Source organism: Dromiciops gliroides, chromosome 2 (assembly GCF_019393635.1).
Source record: "Dromiciops gliroides isolate mDroGli1 chromosome 2, mDroGli1.pri, whole genome shotgun sequence".
Classification (NCBI taxonomy): Eukaryota; Metazoa; Chordata; class Mammalia; order Microbiotheria; family Microbiotheriidae; genus Dromiciops; species Dromiciops gliroides.
In genome coordinates, this window is record NC_057862.1 from 397,497,029 (window position 1) to 397,512,682 (window position 15,654).

The 15,654-nt window shown below is 44.6% G+C and overlaps 1 protein-coding gene across 1 annotated transcript in view; it reads right to left on the reverse strand.

The window, feature by feature from the left end:
* The window catches only part of LOC122739752 (cholesteryl ester transfer protein), a 29,155-nt gene extending 14,290 nt beyond the window's left edge, over positions 1-14,865 (reverse strand). Inside the window, exons 1-9 of the mRNA XM_043981427.1 lie at positions 14,691-14,865; positions 13,581-13,695; positions 12,101-12,235; positions 10,235-10,305; positions 9,485-9,572; positions 8,152-8,221; positions 7,693-7,753; positions 4,128-4,219; positions 2,607-2,786 (exon numbers count right to left, since the gene is read on the reverse strand). Of these exons, the coding sequence (XP_043837362.1) occupies positions 2,607-2,786; positions 4,128-4,219; positions 7,693-7,753; positions 8,152-8,221; positions 9,485-9,572; positions 10,235-10,305; positions 12,101-12,235; positions 13,581-13,695; positions 14,691-14,811 (933 nt within the window). The 5' untranslated portion in view covers positions 14,812-14,865. The remainder of the gene's footprint in view (positions 1-2,606; positions 2,787-4,127; positions 4,220-7,692; positions 7,754-8,151; positions 8,222-9,484; positions 9,573-10,234; positions 10,306-12,100; positions 12,236-13,580; positions 13,696-14,690) is intronic.
* Between the last annotated feature and the right edge of the window lie 789 nt (positions 14,866-15,654).

Here is a 15,654-nt window from a genome sequence, read left to right on the forward strand (position 1 = left end):
CAGAAACCTGAGTTCCAGTCACCTAACCTCTGTGCTTCAATTTCATCACCTGTAAAAAAGCTGCCTCCCTTTCAGGACTGTTGTGAGAATCACATGAGACAATGGAAGTAAAAGTGCTTTGGAAGCATTGAGTGAGAGCCTGCTATTGCATTCATGGGACATCAAGATGTCCACAAACTTTGAGGTTAGTTTCCTGGAATCCCTTCTACCAAATCAAACACAGAAGAGGAATTTTTTGTGAAGAATTTGCTAACAGTTGGAAACATTTGGTAACTCATTGACTTGGTTTTGTTGTTGTTGTTTTGTTTTTTTTAGTGAGGCAACTGGGGTTAAGTGACTTGCCCAGGGTCACACAGCTAGTAAGTGTTAAGTGTCTGAGGCCGGATTTGAACTCAGGTACTCCTGACTCTAGGGTCGGTGCTCTATCCACTGCGCCACCTAGCCGCCCCTACTCATTGACTTGTGAATAGGCTGAAAGCTTAGTCACAGAAACACCAAATCTGAGTTGGAAGTGTTCTCCAAAGCCACCTAGTCCAACCCATGCCTGAATAAGAACCCCCTCTTCAGCAACAGATGGTCCAGCAAAGCTTAGCCACCCTTTGCTTGAAGACCTTCTGGGAGAGGGAATACACTACCTCTTCTCACGGTTCACTCTACTTCAGAACAGCTCCAATCATGCCCTGCTCTAAGCCTTCTCTTTTATAGATTGTACTTCCTTCTGGTTCTTTCAACCAATCCTTGTATGGCCTTTCCAGGCCATAAGACATTTAGATGATGCTTCCCAGGTTATCAATGTCCTTCCTAAAACACTGTGACCAGAACCGACCACAGTATTCTAGATGTGGTCTACCAAGTGTAGTTAATGGAGTGCTGGCATCAAGAAGACCTAAATGAAAATCTGACCTTAGATACTTGCTAGCTATGTGACCCTGGGCAAGCCATTTAATCGTTATCTGCCTCAGTTTCCTCATCTGCAAAATGGGATAATACTAGTACCTACTTACTATGGTTGTTGTGAGGAAAAATGACATAGTATTTATAAATGTTAGCTGCTGCTATTGCTATTGCTATTGCTGTTGTTGCTGCTGCTGCTGCTACTACTACTACCACTGCTGAAGAGTACAGAAGTACTATGATCTCATTAATCCTAGATAACATGAATATTACTCTTTATGCAGCCCAAGATTACATTAGCTTCTTAAATTATATATATATATATATATTTATATATTTATACACACACACATATATACATACAGACACACACACATACAAGTATATTCACTTTTTTGGTGCTATATCGCATTGTCGATTCATATTGAGCTTGCATTCCACTAAGACTCCTAGATCCTTTTTCAGACAAACTGCTCTCAAGCTATGCCTCACCTCCCGTGTTTATGGAGTATGTTCTTTTGAACCCTAGTAGAAGACTACATTTGTCTTTGTTAAATTTCATCTTCTTACATTTGGCCCAGAATTCTAGACCATCAAAGATCATTTTGAATCTTGATTCTGTCATCCAGCAAATTAGATCTATATCTCTCTGATTTGCTTAGGAGGAAAATTTGAGAGGTATTCCATCAGCAGTTTTATTTAGATTACTGATAAAAATGTTCAGCAGCACAGGACCAATCTTGGGTTCACATCCTTATACAACTGTAGTGCTGGCCCTTTTCAAAGCTGGTATGAGGGGGACTACCTCAAACCAGAGGATGATAATTTTTTTTCAAGTTTTTCTTTTCAGGGCAATGGGGGTTAAGTGACTTGCCCAGGGTCACACAGTTAGTAAGTATCAAGTGTCTGAGGCCGGATTTGAACTCAGGTCCTCCTGAATCCAGTTCCAGTGTTTTATCCACTGAGCCACCTACCTGCCCCCAAGAGGATGATAATTTTATACCAGTGGTCTTAGGAATAAGGGGAAAGGGATGGACCTATGATTTCATTCCTACAGACAACTTTCAGGAGAGAAAAATCCCTCTACCAAAGCAGGCCAGCACCTTTCCAATCGATAGTCTTAAAGAATTTCTCAGAATACTAAGAGATTAAGCAGCTTGCCCAACCAATATATTTTAGAGGCAGGACTCAACCCAGGACATCCTGCCTCTGTGGCTAATTCTCTCACCTCCTTGCAACACTGTCTTTTTTTTTTTTGGGTGGGGCAATAAGGGTTAAGTGACTTGCCCAAGGTGACACAGCTAGTGTCAAGTGTCTGAGGTCAGATTTGAACTCAGGTCCTCCTGAATCCAGGGTCAGTGCTTTATCCACTGTGCCATCTAGCTGCCTCTGCAACACTGTCTTTCAGGGTCTTACTCCATATAATTATCAATCCTCAGGAGAATTTGTTTGATCTGGTTTTCTATCTGGATGGCCCCTTATTGGGGCTATTGTGGAGGGGATCTATGTTCAAGGACAGCTGGTCTAGATGACTCTGAGGGTCCCTTCCAACCCTGAGATTCTGTGATTTTAGAATAAGATATTATCCTACCGAAATATTCTATTTGAGCTGAGTTCGAGCGCCAACAAGTTTTTCCACAGCTAACTCTCTAAAATCAGGCATAGGTGGCTCTTACACCTCCCCACAGACATAAAAGCCCATCTTTTCTGACCTTGAACTCATCTCCTGTCAGGGTCAACATTAGTCTCTTATCCAGGAAGGCAGCCTTGGCCAGGGAGCTTAAGACTTTATCAGAAAACCAAAAGTACAGCATGCGGGAGTCACCCAGGAGGTTTGGGGTATAGGTGTTATCTTGAAAGCCTGAAGATTGGTTCTTGTAGGTCAGGAAACCCTAGAAGGAAAATCAGGAAGGTGAGAGATCTCCAAAACATTGTTTTGTCAAGTTATTTTCAACTCTTTGGTAGATTTGCCAGTCTTTCATATTAACTGTAGACAATGTTAATTCTCCCTGCCCTCCAGCACATCACCCGGGCCCTCTCTGTACCTTGACATCAGTTATTTCACATGTAAAGAACAGAGACTGGTTTTAATATCAGCAAAATGATCCTTTTCACTGTTCAGCAGTAAAAAGATTTAGATTCAGAAGACCTTGCTTCAAACCTACTGCTACTTACTACCTTGAGACCTCAGGCAAGCGACTTTACCTCTCCTATCTTCAGTTTAATCATCTGTAAAATGGGTAGGGGCAGTGGAATAGATGACCCCGAAGTTCCTTTCAGCACAAAATCTATGATCCAGTGATCAGCCCAAGTCAGAGAAAATTAGAAATGGCAATCTGCTGTCATGCTCAAATTTTATCATATATCCCCAAACTTCAAAACCAAATATTATCAGAATCAGAATCACAGAATTTTAGAGCTGGAAGAGGCCTCCTTAGCCATCTTGTCCAATCCATAATTCAAAAAGAATCCTTTCCACAGCATACCCACTAAACAGTCATACAATCTCTGCTTAAGACTTTCAATGAGGTCCTCATCCCCCACTTCCTGAGGCAGCCTTTTCCACTTTGTTAGGCTTTCACTCACCACCAAACTAAATTTGTTCCGTTGCTAGTTTCTCCCTCTTGCTCCTGGATTATCCCATGCCAGATGCTCCCCCCTGTTAGCATGCAAAGTCAGTTTTTTGGACTTGACTTTGCAGATGGAGACAGAGTTTGATCTCTGCCCTAATTCGGTGGTGAAGGTAAGGAAACAAATAGTACAGGGGCTACAGTATGACTTGGAGGAACAGAAATATTCCCAAGAGATTAACCTCTGAAACAGACACTGAGAAAGAGCCTTACAGAGAGTAAAGCAAGTGTGGTCTTTTGCCACAAATGGGTTCCATGAGAAGGGAGCTGGGTACGTATCATTGGATTTAAAATTGGAAAGCACTTTAGAGATAATCTAATCCAGCTCTCTCATTTTATGAGGACCAGAGAAATGAAATGACTCGTCCAAGATCTCATGCAGAGTATATCCCAGTAATAGAATTGTCTGACTCCAAATGTAATGTTCTTTCCATTAAACCCAATTCTCTCCCTAGGTGCTATTGGCTTAAGAGATAAGTGATAAGTGGTAGTTAAGAATGATGAATGAGAGGAGTGGGGAGTAGAATAAAGAATTCTGGTTTATCCTAGGTGCAGTACCTCCAGAAGCCCCACCTACATATGCCTTCCCTGTCTCATTCCAACCTTGTGATGTGACTCCAGGTAGCTGTCTTTGATTACTGGGGTTCTGGTCAGGGAGATGTCCACACCAATGTCTCCATCTGTGAGGAAGTTAGCTGAAAGGAGGAAAAACAAGAGCTCTTAGGAATCCTTAATGCCCCTCTTGGCATTTTCTTCTCAACCTCATCTGGTTCTAACTCCCATCCCCATCTGCCCCCCACCCCCCAGCCATTACATATACATACAGGGGGAGGAGACAAGACTGTGGGATTTGGAGGCCTAGTTTTAAGACACCAAGATTTTATCCCCATTTCAGTTCTGATTTAGGGAGAAAAATGACCTCATTTCTCTAGACTTAGATATTTCCTGCCTGCACAAAATGGATCCAGGTCAGGACCTATTTCTCCCCATAGGCAAAGGGGCATTTGATTGGAGAGTTAATGAAATTTAAGTCGTCCACACTTTCCCCAATGATTAAGGAGGGTGTGGTCATGGCTTCGACTTCCTTATTTTCCTTTTCTCTTAAACAGTCTCCCTCCTAAAATCCCAGTCCTTGTTCATGGTACTCCCATTCTCCAGTCACTCAGGCTCAGAATCTTGGGGTTGTACTTAGTTTTCCCCTCTCTTTACACCTCGGGATTCTGTTAAAGTCCAAGCATGGCAAGCCATAAGTGATACCCCAAGGCCCCCAATTTGGGGGGGGTGGATGTCTTCATCTCTTCCTTCTTTTTAAACCCATTCAAGGCCCATCTTATATCTTCCCTCCTCTACAAAGTCTCCCCTTGTTCTATTTCTCACTGATCTCTTCTGTCTCTGGTCTCCTGAAGCACTTATAGTCTGTATTGATGTAGGAGGCAAAAGGGGGTTAATAGAAAAGCCCAAGATCTAAGCTCTAATTCAGATATTAGCTCTAAAAGGGAGTCAGACCCCAGTTAATGGATAACTTATACTAGGTCCTTGTACCCACAGAAATCAGTACCCATAACAGGAACAGAGGGAGCTAGGCCGTGGAGACCTGACAAGACTGTAGAAATTCTAAAGAAAAATGATTATATTTTGAAACTAGCCATGGGAATCAGAAAGAGACATGCATAGAAAAGGCCAAATTTGTCCCCAGATTCACTTGATGATGTGTAAACCCCCAAAACACACCTCCACTGAAAACGGTGCCCACCTCGGGGGTTGGCTTAGGACCCCCAGGAACTCCAAATTAGGATAAGCCCTCCCCTGTACCTCCCCAAGGTGGAGAATATTATAATGAGTAGGACAGGCCCTCCCCTGTACCTCCCCAAGGTGGAGATTATTATAATGAGACTGATAATCAATTTATCCATACTATAAATATAACTGTCTTTCCTTTCCCTATTTGAGAGATACCTTTCCACTATTCTGGTTCTCTCCCTGTGGTCACCCACAGTATTGCAATAAAACTTGGGAAACTGAGTCACTGAGTCTTGTAATTCTTTTGGGACAATCAATTTGACCCCAAATTCCATCCCACATCATGTATCTCTCATTGACAAATGACCAATGTCATCTGTCTTGTTTTCTAAGTTAATTTCCCCGCTTTGGGAGAAGGGACTGTGTCTTTGTAACGATTGCCAATGATGCCACCTGCTGGAGAGTTACTGTAGGAAAGCTCCACCATGAGGAGAAAGCATCAGAGGGCAAGCCATGTGGTCAGTTTCTTGACGTCAGGAAGTGACATTTGCTCGTGGGTACTGTCTATCAAAGCTACCGGCCAATTAGCTTGGAGCTGTGTGTGTGTGTGTGTGTGTGTGTGTGTGTGTGTGTGTGTGTATGTGTGTATGGAATGTTCCCAGTTCCACAGGAGACTTGTAGGATGAAGAAGGGTGAGGCTGGCTCTCTTGCTCTCTTTCATGAGGACCTCAGGGGGGAGCGGAGCAGGAGATGCTGGCTCCCTGAGATAGATGTAGGCATCTAGGCCTCTTTCTCTCTCTTCACCAAATTCTTATTCTCCTTAATAAATGCTTAAAAGTCTAAACTCTTGCTAAAGCTTCTAATTTATTGGTGACCACTCATTAGATTTTAGACAGACTAGCTAGAATTTTAGCTCCTTACATCTTATACTTAGGCTTAGAGAGCTAGACCTGGAAGGTATCTCAGAGGTCATCTAGTCTAGTCCCTTTTATTTTATGGAGAGTGAAAATAAGGCCCAGGGGGGTTAAGTACTTTGCACCAAATCACCCAGGCAGCATTCTTAGTAGCCCTAATGCCTAGCATGGTGCTGGTCACAGAATAAAGCTTTACAAATATTTGCTGCTACTGTTAATGATAACAAGAAAGGTCTAGCTCAGATCACGAAGCCTTCCTTGTCCACCCTGGCCTGCAGGTATCTCTCTTTTGGACCTCCTCTAGTTTTTATTATCTGGGCCTTTCACATGATATTTACATAGCCTCCATTGATGCATGGGTGATTCTTGTACTGCTTCTCTAGACAGGGACACTTAATCTTTTTTAGCCCCCTATAGTGCCTAGGACACAACCACTTAGCATAATAAGTGCAGTAAGGGATAACACTTACTGACTTAATTTGAATAAGACTCTTCGGTGCAAGAGAGAGCACTTTCTGAAACCAGAGCCACATCAGCATGAGGCTGCTGGGGCTTTTCCCACAAGCCACAACCTTGGGGGTGGGGTGTGTGCTTCTTCATGAACAGGCATGCTTTTAATGATTCCTTCCAAAGGAACTAGAGTAGGGGGCAGCTAGGTGGCACAGTGGATAGAGCACCGGCCCTGGATTCAGGAGGACCTGAGTTCAAATCGGGGCTCAGACCCTTGATACTTACTAGCTGTGTGACCCTGGGCAAGTCACTTAACCCCAATTGCCTCATCAAAAAACAAAAAACAAAACAAAAAAATGTGGGGATAATAATAGCATCTACCTCCCAGGGTTGTTTTGAGGATCGAGTGAGATAATCTTTGTTTTTTTGTTTTTGTTTTTTTGGTGAGGCAATTGGGGTTAAGTGACTTGCCCAGGGTCACACAGCCAGCAACAGCAAGTGTTAAGTGTCTGAGGCTGGACTTGAACTCAGGTACTCCTGATTCCAGGGCCAGTGTTCTATCCACTGCGCCATCTAGCTGCCCCCAAGATAATCTTTGTAATGGGCTTAGCACAGTTCCTGGCACATAGTAGTTGCTATATAAATGCTAGCTAACTACTAATACTACTGCTGCTGCTGCTGTTCCTCCTCCTCCTCCTCCTCTTCCAGTTAAACTGCTATCTCTGTGGTTCAGAGGCCCAGTCACTTAGGTGCTCCAGGTAACATTTATAAAGATTTTTTTTTTTAAACTTTAAGTGAGGCAATTGGGGTTAAGTGACTTGCCCGGGTCACACAGCTAGGAAGTGTTAAGTGTCTGAGGCCGGATTTGAACTCAGCTACTCCTGACTCCAGGGCCGGTGCTCTATCCACTGCGCCACCTAGCTGCCCTCCGGGTAACATTTAGAAGGTATGGGCAGCATTCTTTGACCCACTAGTTGGGCTACCCAGCACAAATTTGTGAAGGATGGAGATGCAAGAGGTCAGATGTAAAACAGAGGGAGGGTTTAAAAGAGGTCACGTTTTACCTGCTTTTTCCTGGACAAAATTGGCCATGATGTTGGCAAGAACATTGATTTCCTTACACACCTGAGAAATGAGAGATGAGAGCAGAAAAGGAGATGTAGGGGGTGCAGACTAGGGAGAGGGCTTCTTTTAAATCCCTGGTGGCATTACAGCTGGCTAAATCCTCCCTCCCTTCCAGGTCTCAGCCCCATCAGGTACCTTAACTCCCCAGCAATGAGATATGGGTCAAGCCAAGTGAACCCAAGGAAGAAGTATGACGAATCAGTCATATTCCTTCAAAGGTCAATAGCATCTGTTTTCAGGGACTTGGGGTAACCTGCTTTGTGGGCCCTTTTTCAATGTGAAGGCCTGAATCACCTGCCACTCTGCTCCACAGCCTAGTCTTTAGAGACAGAGCCTTGTCAGCTCAGAGGAAGGCATTCTGGGGAAGCGTCATCTTGCCTCTATAGAAAACTCCTCACCTGCCCTTTCAGGATCAGCTTCAGGGTGAAAGAGATGAAGTCTGTAAACAGTTGTTCAATCCAGCCTGGTCTGTTGGAGGTAGAAAAGCATCTGGTTTTAGTGTATTCATGGTTAGGAGGGAGACCCTCCAGTTATGCTTCTGTTCAGAGTCATAACTCATGTGGGATAGCTAGGGCTTTGACCCAGGCACTGAAATCTAAGGAAGCATTCTGTGCTATAGTCTGGAGACCAGCCTCATCTAGAGGTTCTCCACCATTACCATTGGGATTAAAGGGGAAGGTTATCCAGGGATGAGGATCATTAGTGGTAGAAATTTGGTGAGAATAGCAAGGGAGGCAGGGATGGGTACCATTTAGTAATAGCCACCCATATATGGTATATATATATAGGGTGGTATATAGAGGGATGGGGCAAATTGGTAGAGGGAAAATGTGGAAGTGTCAGTGAGAAGCAAAGGCTATGCCTACTCTTCCTCCTCCTGGCTCACTGTGTCTGGGCCATGGGAGAAGGTAATATAGTACTGAGGTGGGAGTAGCCAGGAATGCATGTCTTCTTGGGGAAATAAGTTTACATGAAAGAAAATAAATGAAAGAGAGAGTGAAGAAAGACAAGGGGGGCGGGGGTTGTCATCAATGGAACAGGCATTCCAGAGAGCACAATGGAAAGGGAAGGCAGAGCAGTAGCACAGGTACTCCAGAGATGTTGAACTGAGGAGAAGGGGCAAAAGGAACAAGGAATGATAGCAGGAAAAGGGATTTTTTGCCTGTGCAGCCTATAACTCCCATCAGAGGGATACAAAGAAGAAAAGAACCCACAAGTCCTTTCTAGACCTTCTTCAACTGAATTTTCCCTAGAAGCCCAAATTACTGCTTGTAGCTCTTCCACTGCTTACAAATCATAGAGTTGGAGCTAGCAAGGATCCTTGAGTGCCTTAACTTCCTCATTCTACAGATGAGGAAACCGTTCCAGAGAGGTGGTGACTTACCCAGGGTCATAGAGATAATGAGTGGCAGGACCTTTGACTCCAAAGTCATCGTTCTTTTTACTTTAATACACTGTGTCCCTGACCCTAAAGAGCTCTATCTATATGCAAGCACATGATTATGTGTAATATATGACTGTAACATGTCTATGCACAGTACAGTTGTGGACTCATGGAGACCCGTGTCTACATGGGTTACACACACATAGACATAGACATATTTTAAATTTATTATTATTATTTTTTTAGAAAATGAAAGTAGGAACCTCAGCATACAGAATATAAGAGCTGGGAAGGACCTTAGAACACAGGATGTGGGAGCTAGTTCCTGGGGTAAGGGAAGCACTTACTGTTTTTCTCCATGAAGATGCAGGAGCAGCTTGTGGAAAGACAAGTAGCAGTCGGAGGTGTCAGCCTGCACACGCCCTGCATTGCAAGCTGCTCTTGGAAAATAAACCCCAGTTAGAAGCAGCCTAAGCCAGCAGGGGGAGCAGAAGCACCATCTAGGCCACAACACCACACCGACTGAGCAATGGGTTGTGGGTGGTGGGCATGTAGGTGTTCTGTGTGCAGTCTCTCCCCTCCTGGGATGGGTGTAGGGGCCCACAGAGATTGCAAAGGTAAAACCGATCCTTCATGCTCATTATGTGACTATTCCATGTTTCTGATTTCAGTTACTACAAAACTGTGATGAAGGTCAGCCTTATTCCCACAGGACTGATAAGGAAATGAAAGCTTTAGAATGAAATGACTGGGGGGCAGCTAAGTGGCATAGTGGATGAAGAACAGGCCCTGGATTCAGGAGGACTTGAGCTCAAATCCGGCCTCAGACACTTGACACTTACTAGCTGTGTGACCCTGGGCAAGTCACTTAACCCTCATTGCCCTGCCCAAAACAACAAAAATAACCAACAAAACAAAACAAAACAAGAATGAAATGACTGTCTCATGGTCAAATAACTAGCAAGTGATAGAGTTGAGGACCCAGCTCCTAAGCTCACCCCCAAGTAGCTGCTTCAGACTCCTGGGGCCGAATAAATTCCCAGATGCCAAGAGCAGGGCCCAAGTCACAAAGCATGGTTCAGTATCTGCTTACTTACCCAGCTTGGTGTTGATCTGAAGGTCAAGTGAAGTGTCAATTTCAAAGTCAACAGACCGATGAACTTGAAATCTAACAAGGAAGATGAATAAGGAAAGTTAAGGTACTAAAATACACTTCTCTGGCTCCATGGAACCAAGACTCATCCCTTCTCACCTTAAAGAACCTAGAGGGAGGGCAGCTAGGTGGCACAGTGGATAAAGCACCAGCCCTGGATTCAGGAGGACCTGAGTTCAAAAGCTGGCCTCAGACACTTGACACTTACTAGCTGTGTGACCCTGGGCAAGTCACTTAACCCTCATTGCCCTGCAAAAAAAAACAAAAAAAAATCCAGGGGTCTGTTCTACAACCAGCCTCCACCAGGGCAAACTAATGCATTGCTGGCAAGAGAAATTCTGCATAACAAACTCTACGTCCCCACAAACTCCTGTTATAAAATAAGAGATATAGCATGGGACCCAAGGAGTGGGAGACCTGCCAGGTTTGTGACACTTAGCAAGCTAACTGAGCAGAGCTGCAGGAACCCTGGAGCTGATCAATCAGAGATCACATTAGGTCCTTGCAGAGGAGTAACTAGCATGGAGTGTGAAGGGCTTTGTCACAGGGTATTGACATCTAGAGAGGGCACTTCCTCCCTGAGGAAGTGTGGGGAAGAAGTAAATGCACACCCAGTCCTTAAAGATCTGAATCCTACAGACACAAGCTGTGCCTTCATACTGCCTGGTTTGGGAACCATGATATACAGGGCACCAGGAAGCAACAGCAAAGGCAGTTTGTACTCACCTTGGGATAGTCCAGGGTTGGGGCAGCTAGGTGGTGCAGTGGATAGAGCACTGGCCCTGGATTCAGGAGGACCTGAGTTCAAATTCGACTTCAGACACTTGACACTTACTAGCTGTGTGACCCTGGGCAAGTCACTTAACCCCAATTGCCTCACCGAAGGAAAAAAAAAAGTCCAGGGTCTCTGTCTCCCCTCCACTCTGAATTTGTCCCAGGGTCTGGAATTCCCAGATACAGTCAGGAATCTTTTCCCCAAATCCTTTAAGTGTGAATTTTCAAGTAATATGATTTATTTACATCCATATCCTTGCTATGCTTCTGGGTTTCGGTATAAAGAATTGTTGTAAAAATGAAGCCTAGGATAGCTAGGTGGCACAGTGGACAGAGCACCAGCCCTGCAGTCAGGAGTACCTGAGTTCAAATCCAGCCTCAGACACTTAACACTTACTAGCTGTGTGACCCTGGGCAAGTCACTTAACCCCAGTTGCTTCACTAAAAAAAAAGAAAGAAAGAAAGAAAGAAAGAAAAATGAAGCCTATCTGCAGAGAAGCTTTAAGCACTATCTGGGATAACAGGAAACCAGAAAGGAAAACTCAGCTAGAAAGGCTCTTCTAGGAGGCATTTGCCTGAAGGTATTTGGGATTATGGAACCATTGGCCATCAGAGAAGGAAGGTTCCTAGGAGAGAATCTAGGTCCGTACTCCCAATTTGCAGAAGAAAAAACTGAGGCCTACAGGAGAGAAACACCTTGCTCAACCTCACACAGCAAGTTGGAACTCAGTCAGCTGATGAACATTTATTTATTTTTTATTTATTTATTTGTGGGACAATGAGGGTTAAGTGACTTGCCCAGGGTCACACAGCTAGAAAGTGTCAAGTATCTGAGGTCGAATTTGAACTCAGGTCCCCCTGAATCCAGAGCCAGTGCTTTATCCACTGCACCAACTAGCTGCTACTTGATGAACATTTATTAAGCATCTACTATGTGCCAGGCTCAGTGCTAACATGCTAGGGATACAAAAAGACAGTCCCTGCCCTCAAGGAGCTAGGTCTCTGAGTCCAAGAAAGTATTTGAAATGATACTTACAGCCATCCGCCATTGTAGGCATATTGGAGGGTCCCTTTGAAGATCACAGACACATTCTGAATTGTAATGTCTATGCTCTTGTCTTTTTTCAGCTCTGCTTGGCTACTGGAGATGGACAGGTTGCTGATCTGAATGCTGGGAGAGGGAACAGAGATCAGACTGGGTTGGGGTGGGGGTGGAGCAGGATCCAGGGCAGAAAGAGAGCAGAAGAGGCATCCCCAGTCACCACTACTTAAATAAATCCAAGAATCACAGAATATTGGCACTAAAAGGGGCCTGACAATAGGCAATGCAGGTGCTAGGGACTGGAATTTCATTTGTATTAGAAACTTCTCTCTAATGGAAATTGGAGGCATTCCCTCCAATGCAGGCCCACTCCTGTTCTCAATATATAGTCTTAGACACTTTATTTACCCAGATTCTTATACCAAGGATGAGTCATAGGGAGAATTTGAACCCAGGTCTTCCTGGCATTGAGGCCATCTCTTTGTGCTCTAAATCACTCTTAGAATATGGAATATCAGAGGGAAAAGAGACCTCCAAGGCCATCTTGACCCCAATTCTATAATTTTAGAATTGGGAAATGGGCTCACAGAGGGTCTAAGTACAAAACATCAAACATTTACAAGTAGATATATGAATATTAGATGTATTTATTATTCATTCTTTTTGGACCAGATCTCTAATTTCATTGGGATAGGGGACATACACCATGAGGAAATCATCTCTCTCCAGGCAGATAATCAGTTACTAGGACAATAAGACATTAACTTAGCCAGAGTCACACAGCCAACACGTGTTAGAGACAGGCCCTGAAGCCGGCTGTTTGGGACTCCAAAGCCAGCTCTCTACTCACTACGCTATACCACCTTTCATAAATCAATAAGCTTTACCTAATTAAACTATGAGGCGAATATAACAATTCACCTTGATTGTGTTTATGATTCATTCGTTTTTCTTTTTTTTTTTTTTTATTTTTTGGTGGGGCAATGAGGGTTAAGTGACTTGCCCAGGGTCACACAGCTGGAAAGTGTCAAGGGTCTGAGGCCAGATTTGAACTCAGGTCCTCCTGCATCCAGGGCCGGTGCTTTATCCACTGTGCCATCCAGCTGCCCCCGATTCATTCGTTTTTAACAAAAATGGCAGGCATCTATGCAGTGCTACAATATGTTCCACTTATTTTCAGAGCTGTGACTTCATTCAGGGTGGGGATAGTTGCTTCATAGAGTATAGCATGCCATGTCTAGACAGGATGGTGTGTCTAGGGCTTCTTCTCTGGTGCAGCAAGAACAGGGAGAAGGGAGTCAGGAAACCTAGGTTCTGGTCTGACTGTGCCCCGACTCTGTGATCTTGGGCAAGAAACTCCTGGCCTGTCCTCTTCCCACAAGAGCATCTTGACCTTGAATGTGTATGATATGGGATGGGAAATAGGAAAGAGAGCAAAGAATAACCTGGTTTCTCATCAGGTCCCTGGACTCACTTGTATAGGCCATAGTTGACTTTGCCCAGGAACAATATGACTCTCTCTCCCTTGATGTCAGGATATGTGGCACGCTGGAAGGCCTTCTGAATCACTTTTGCAGTTTCTTGGTTCACTAGAAACAGAAGTAAATGTGAACATAAGACTTTCTACTACACCCCTCAAGCACCTACATTTAAATAATTTGCTAAAGACCTCTGTGCATTTAAGAAAGTTGCCTGGTCATAGGACTGACCTTTAACCCTAGGCATAGAATGATCTCTAACTTTGATAATAGAATGACCATCTGATTTTTATCACAGGCTATAACCTCTCTTGCTTCCATCATAGTTGTTCTTCAGTCATGTCTAACCCTTTGTGACCCCATTTGAGGTTTTCTCAGCAAAGATAGTGGAGTGGTTTGTCATTTCCTTCTCCAGATCATTTGACAAATGAGGAAACTAAGGCAAACAGGGTTAAGTGACTTGCCCAGGGTCACACAGCTAGGAAGTGTGTAAGGCCAGATTTGAGCTCAGGAAGATGAATCTTCCTGACTCCAGGCCTGGCACTCTATCCACCTTGCCAGCCATCAGCCCCCAGTCATAGCCTTGCTCCTAAACCTTGGCCATAGACTGCTCTCCTAAAACTGGATATAGGATGCTCTAGATGGTCATCAGTATGATATTTTCCCCCTTGGGGCAAATTGCCCTTCCAAGTTATGCTTGTCTCTGGTTGGTAACAAAGTGAGTCTGAATTTTCTGAGCATACACTTGACTCACATCATCTATCAAAGATGCAATGGAGGTCAAGTAGGGGTAGTTAAATTGAGATTAAATAGCTGCCTGGTATAAGCCAAGTGTGGCTAATGGAGAGCTACTGTGGTGTCATTTGGGGTCTATGCCACAAACCTGAAGAGGACTGATACTCTTAAGACCCACCCCACCCCCATTCTCTTTGGATGTCTTAACCCATGCATAAAACCCACTTTTGAAATGGGCTCAGCTTGGCTGAGAAGAAAAGCCAACATGTTCCCCCTAGGCAGACTGCCCCTAAAGGCTCCCGTCAGAGGGCTTGTCCCAACCCTGAAGAGCACCACTTCTTCCCCAGGGGGGACCCACAGTTGAAACTTACACACCAAGATGGCTGGTCTGGTGATCCTACATACAATGCCAGTCTGGGAGGAGGAAGAGTGCCCTTTGCAGGCCTCAGTTGTGCCCAGCAGGGCCAGTGAGAGAAGGACAGCCACCAACATGGTCCTTAAGGCCCAGGGGAGAGAGCAGTTGGTTGTCCAGAGCCTCCAGCAGCTCTTATACTCCAGAAACAGAGAGGCGGGACTGACGTGACTTCCCTCACTCCCGATGGGCCCGGGTGTGTGGGGGGGAGCAGTACTGGCTTCCTTAATAGCTGGGCCACTTCCTAAAAGTGTCGGTCTTTATCCCCTAGAGAATGGCAGCCCCTCATCCTGCTAACTACAAAGTACAAGTTCAGATAAGGCTCTCACAGTGGGCTTAGTGTGGGATATAAGCCCCCAGGACCAGAAAGAAAAATACCCAACTACCAGGCCAGGGTAGAGGGTCAGGGACTTAGGGCTACTAGGAATGCCTATCTATCATCCCCCCAGAGACCTCAATTGCTCTAAAGAAATGCCACCAAGGCCACTCTCTGGGGCAGGGCAATGTATTGGAGAGAGTAGGAACCTGGGTGTTTGCCTGCCTGCTATCTAATCACTTCCCCTTTCCCCTCATTGTTCCCAAGGCCCTTTTATCCCTAGTACAGGGCTCAGTCTTCTGGAACATTCCTATCCTCTTTTTAGGTCTATTATTCCCTCAGTCTTCCTTATCAGTCCCTAGGGATTATTCCTTCCTTTCTAATGTGATCTGGCCTCCAGTTTCCTCAGCTCTCCCCTTGAGCAGGGAAGAATGTCTCATAATAATGTCTTACCAATAGCCAAGATTCTGACTCTGTACCTCAAGGCCCAGTTTAAAGTCCAGGTGAGCTCCAAGCCTTCCCTGAAAACTATAGTCTGTAGTTAGTGTCTGCTTTCTCTACCTCTTCTGAACTGGAGACTAACCAGTCGCCATTTTTTGTTGTTCAT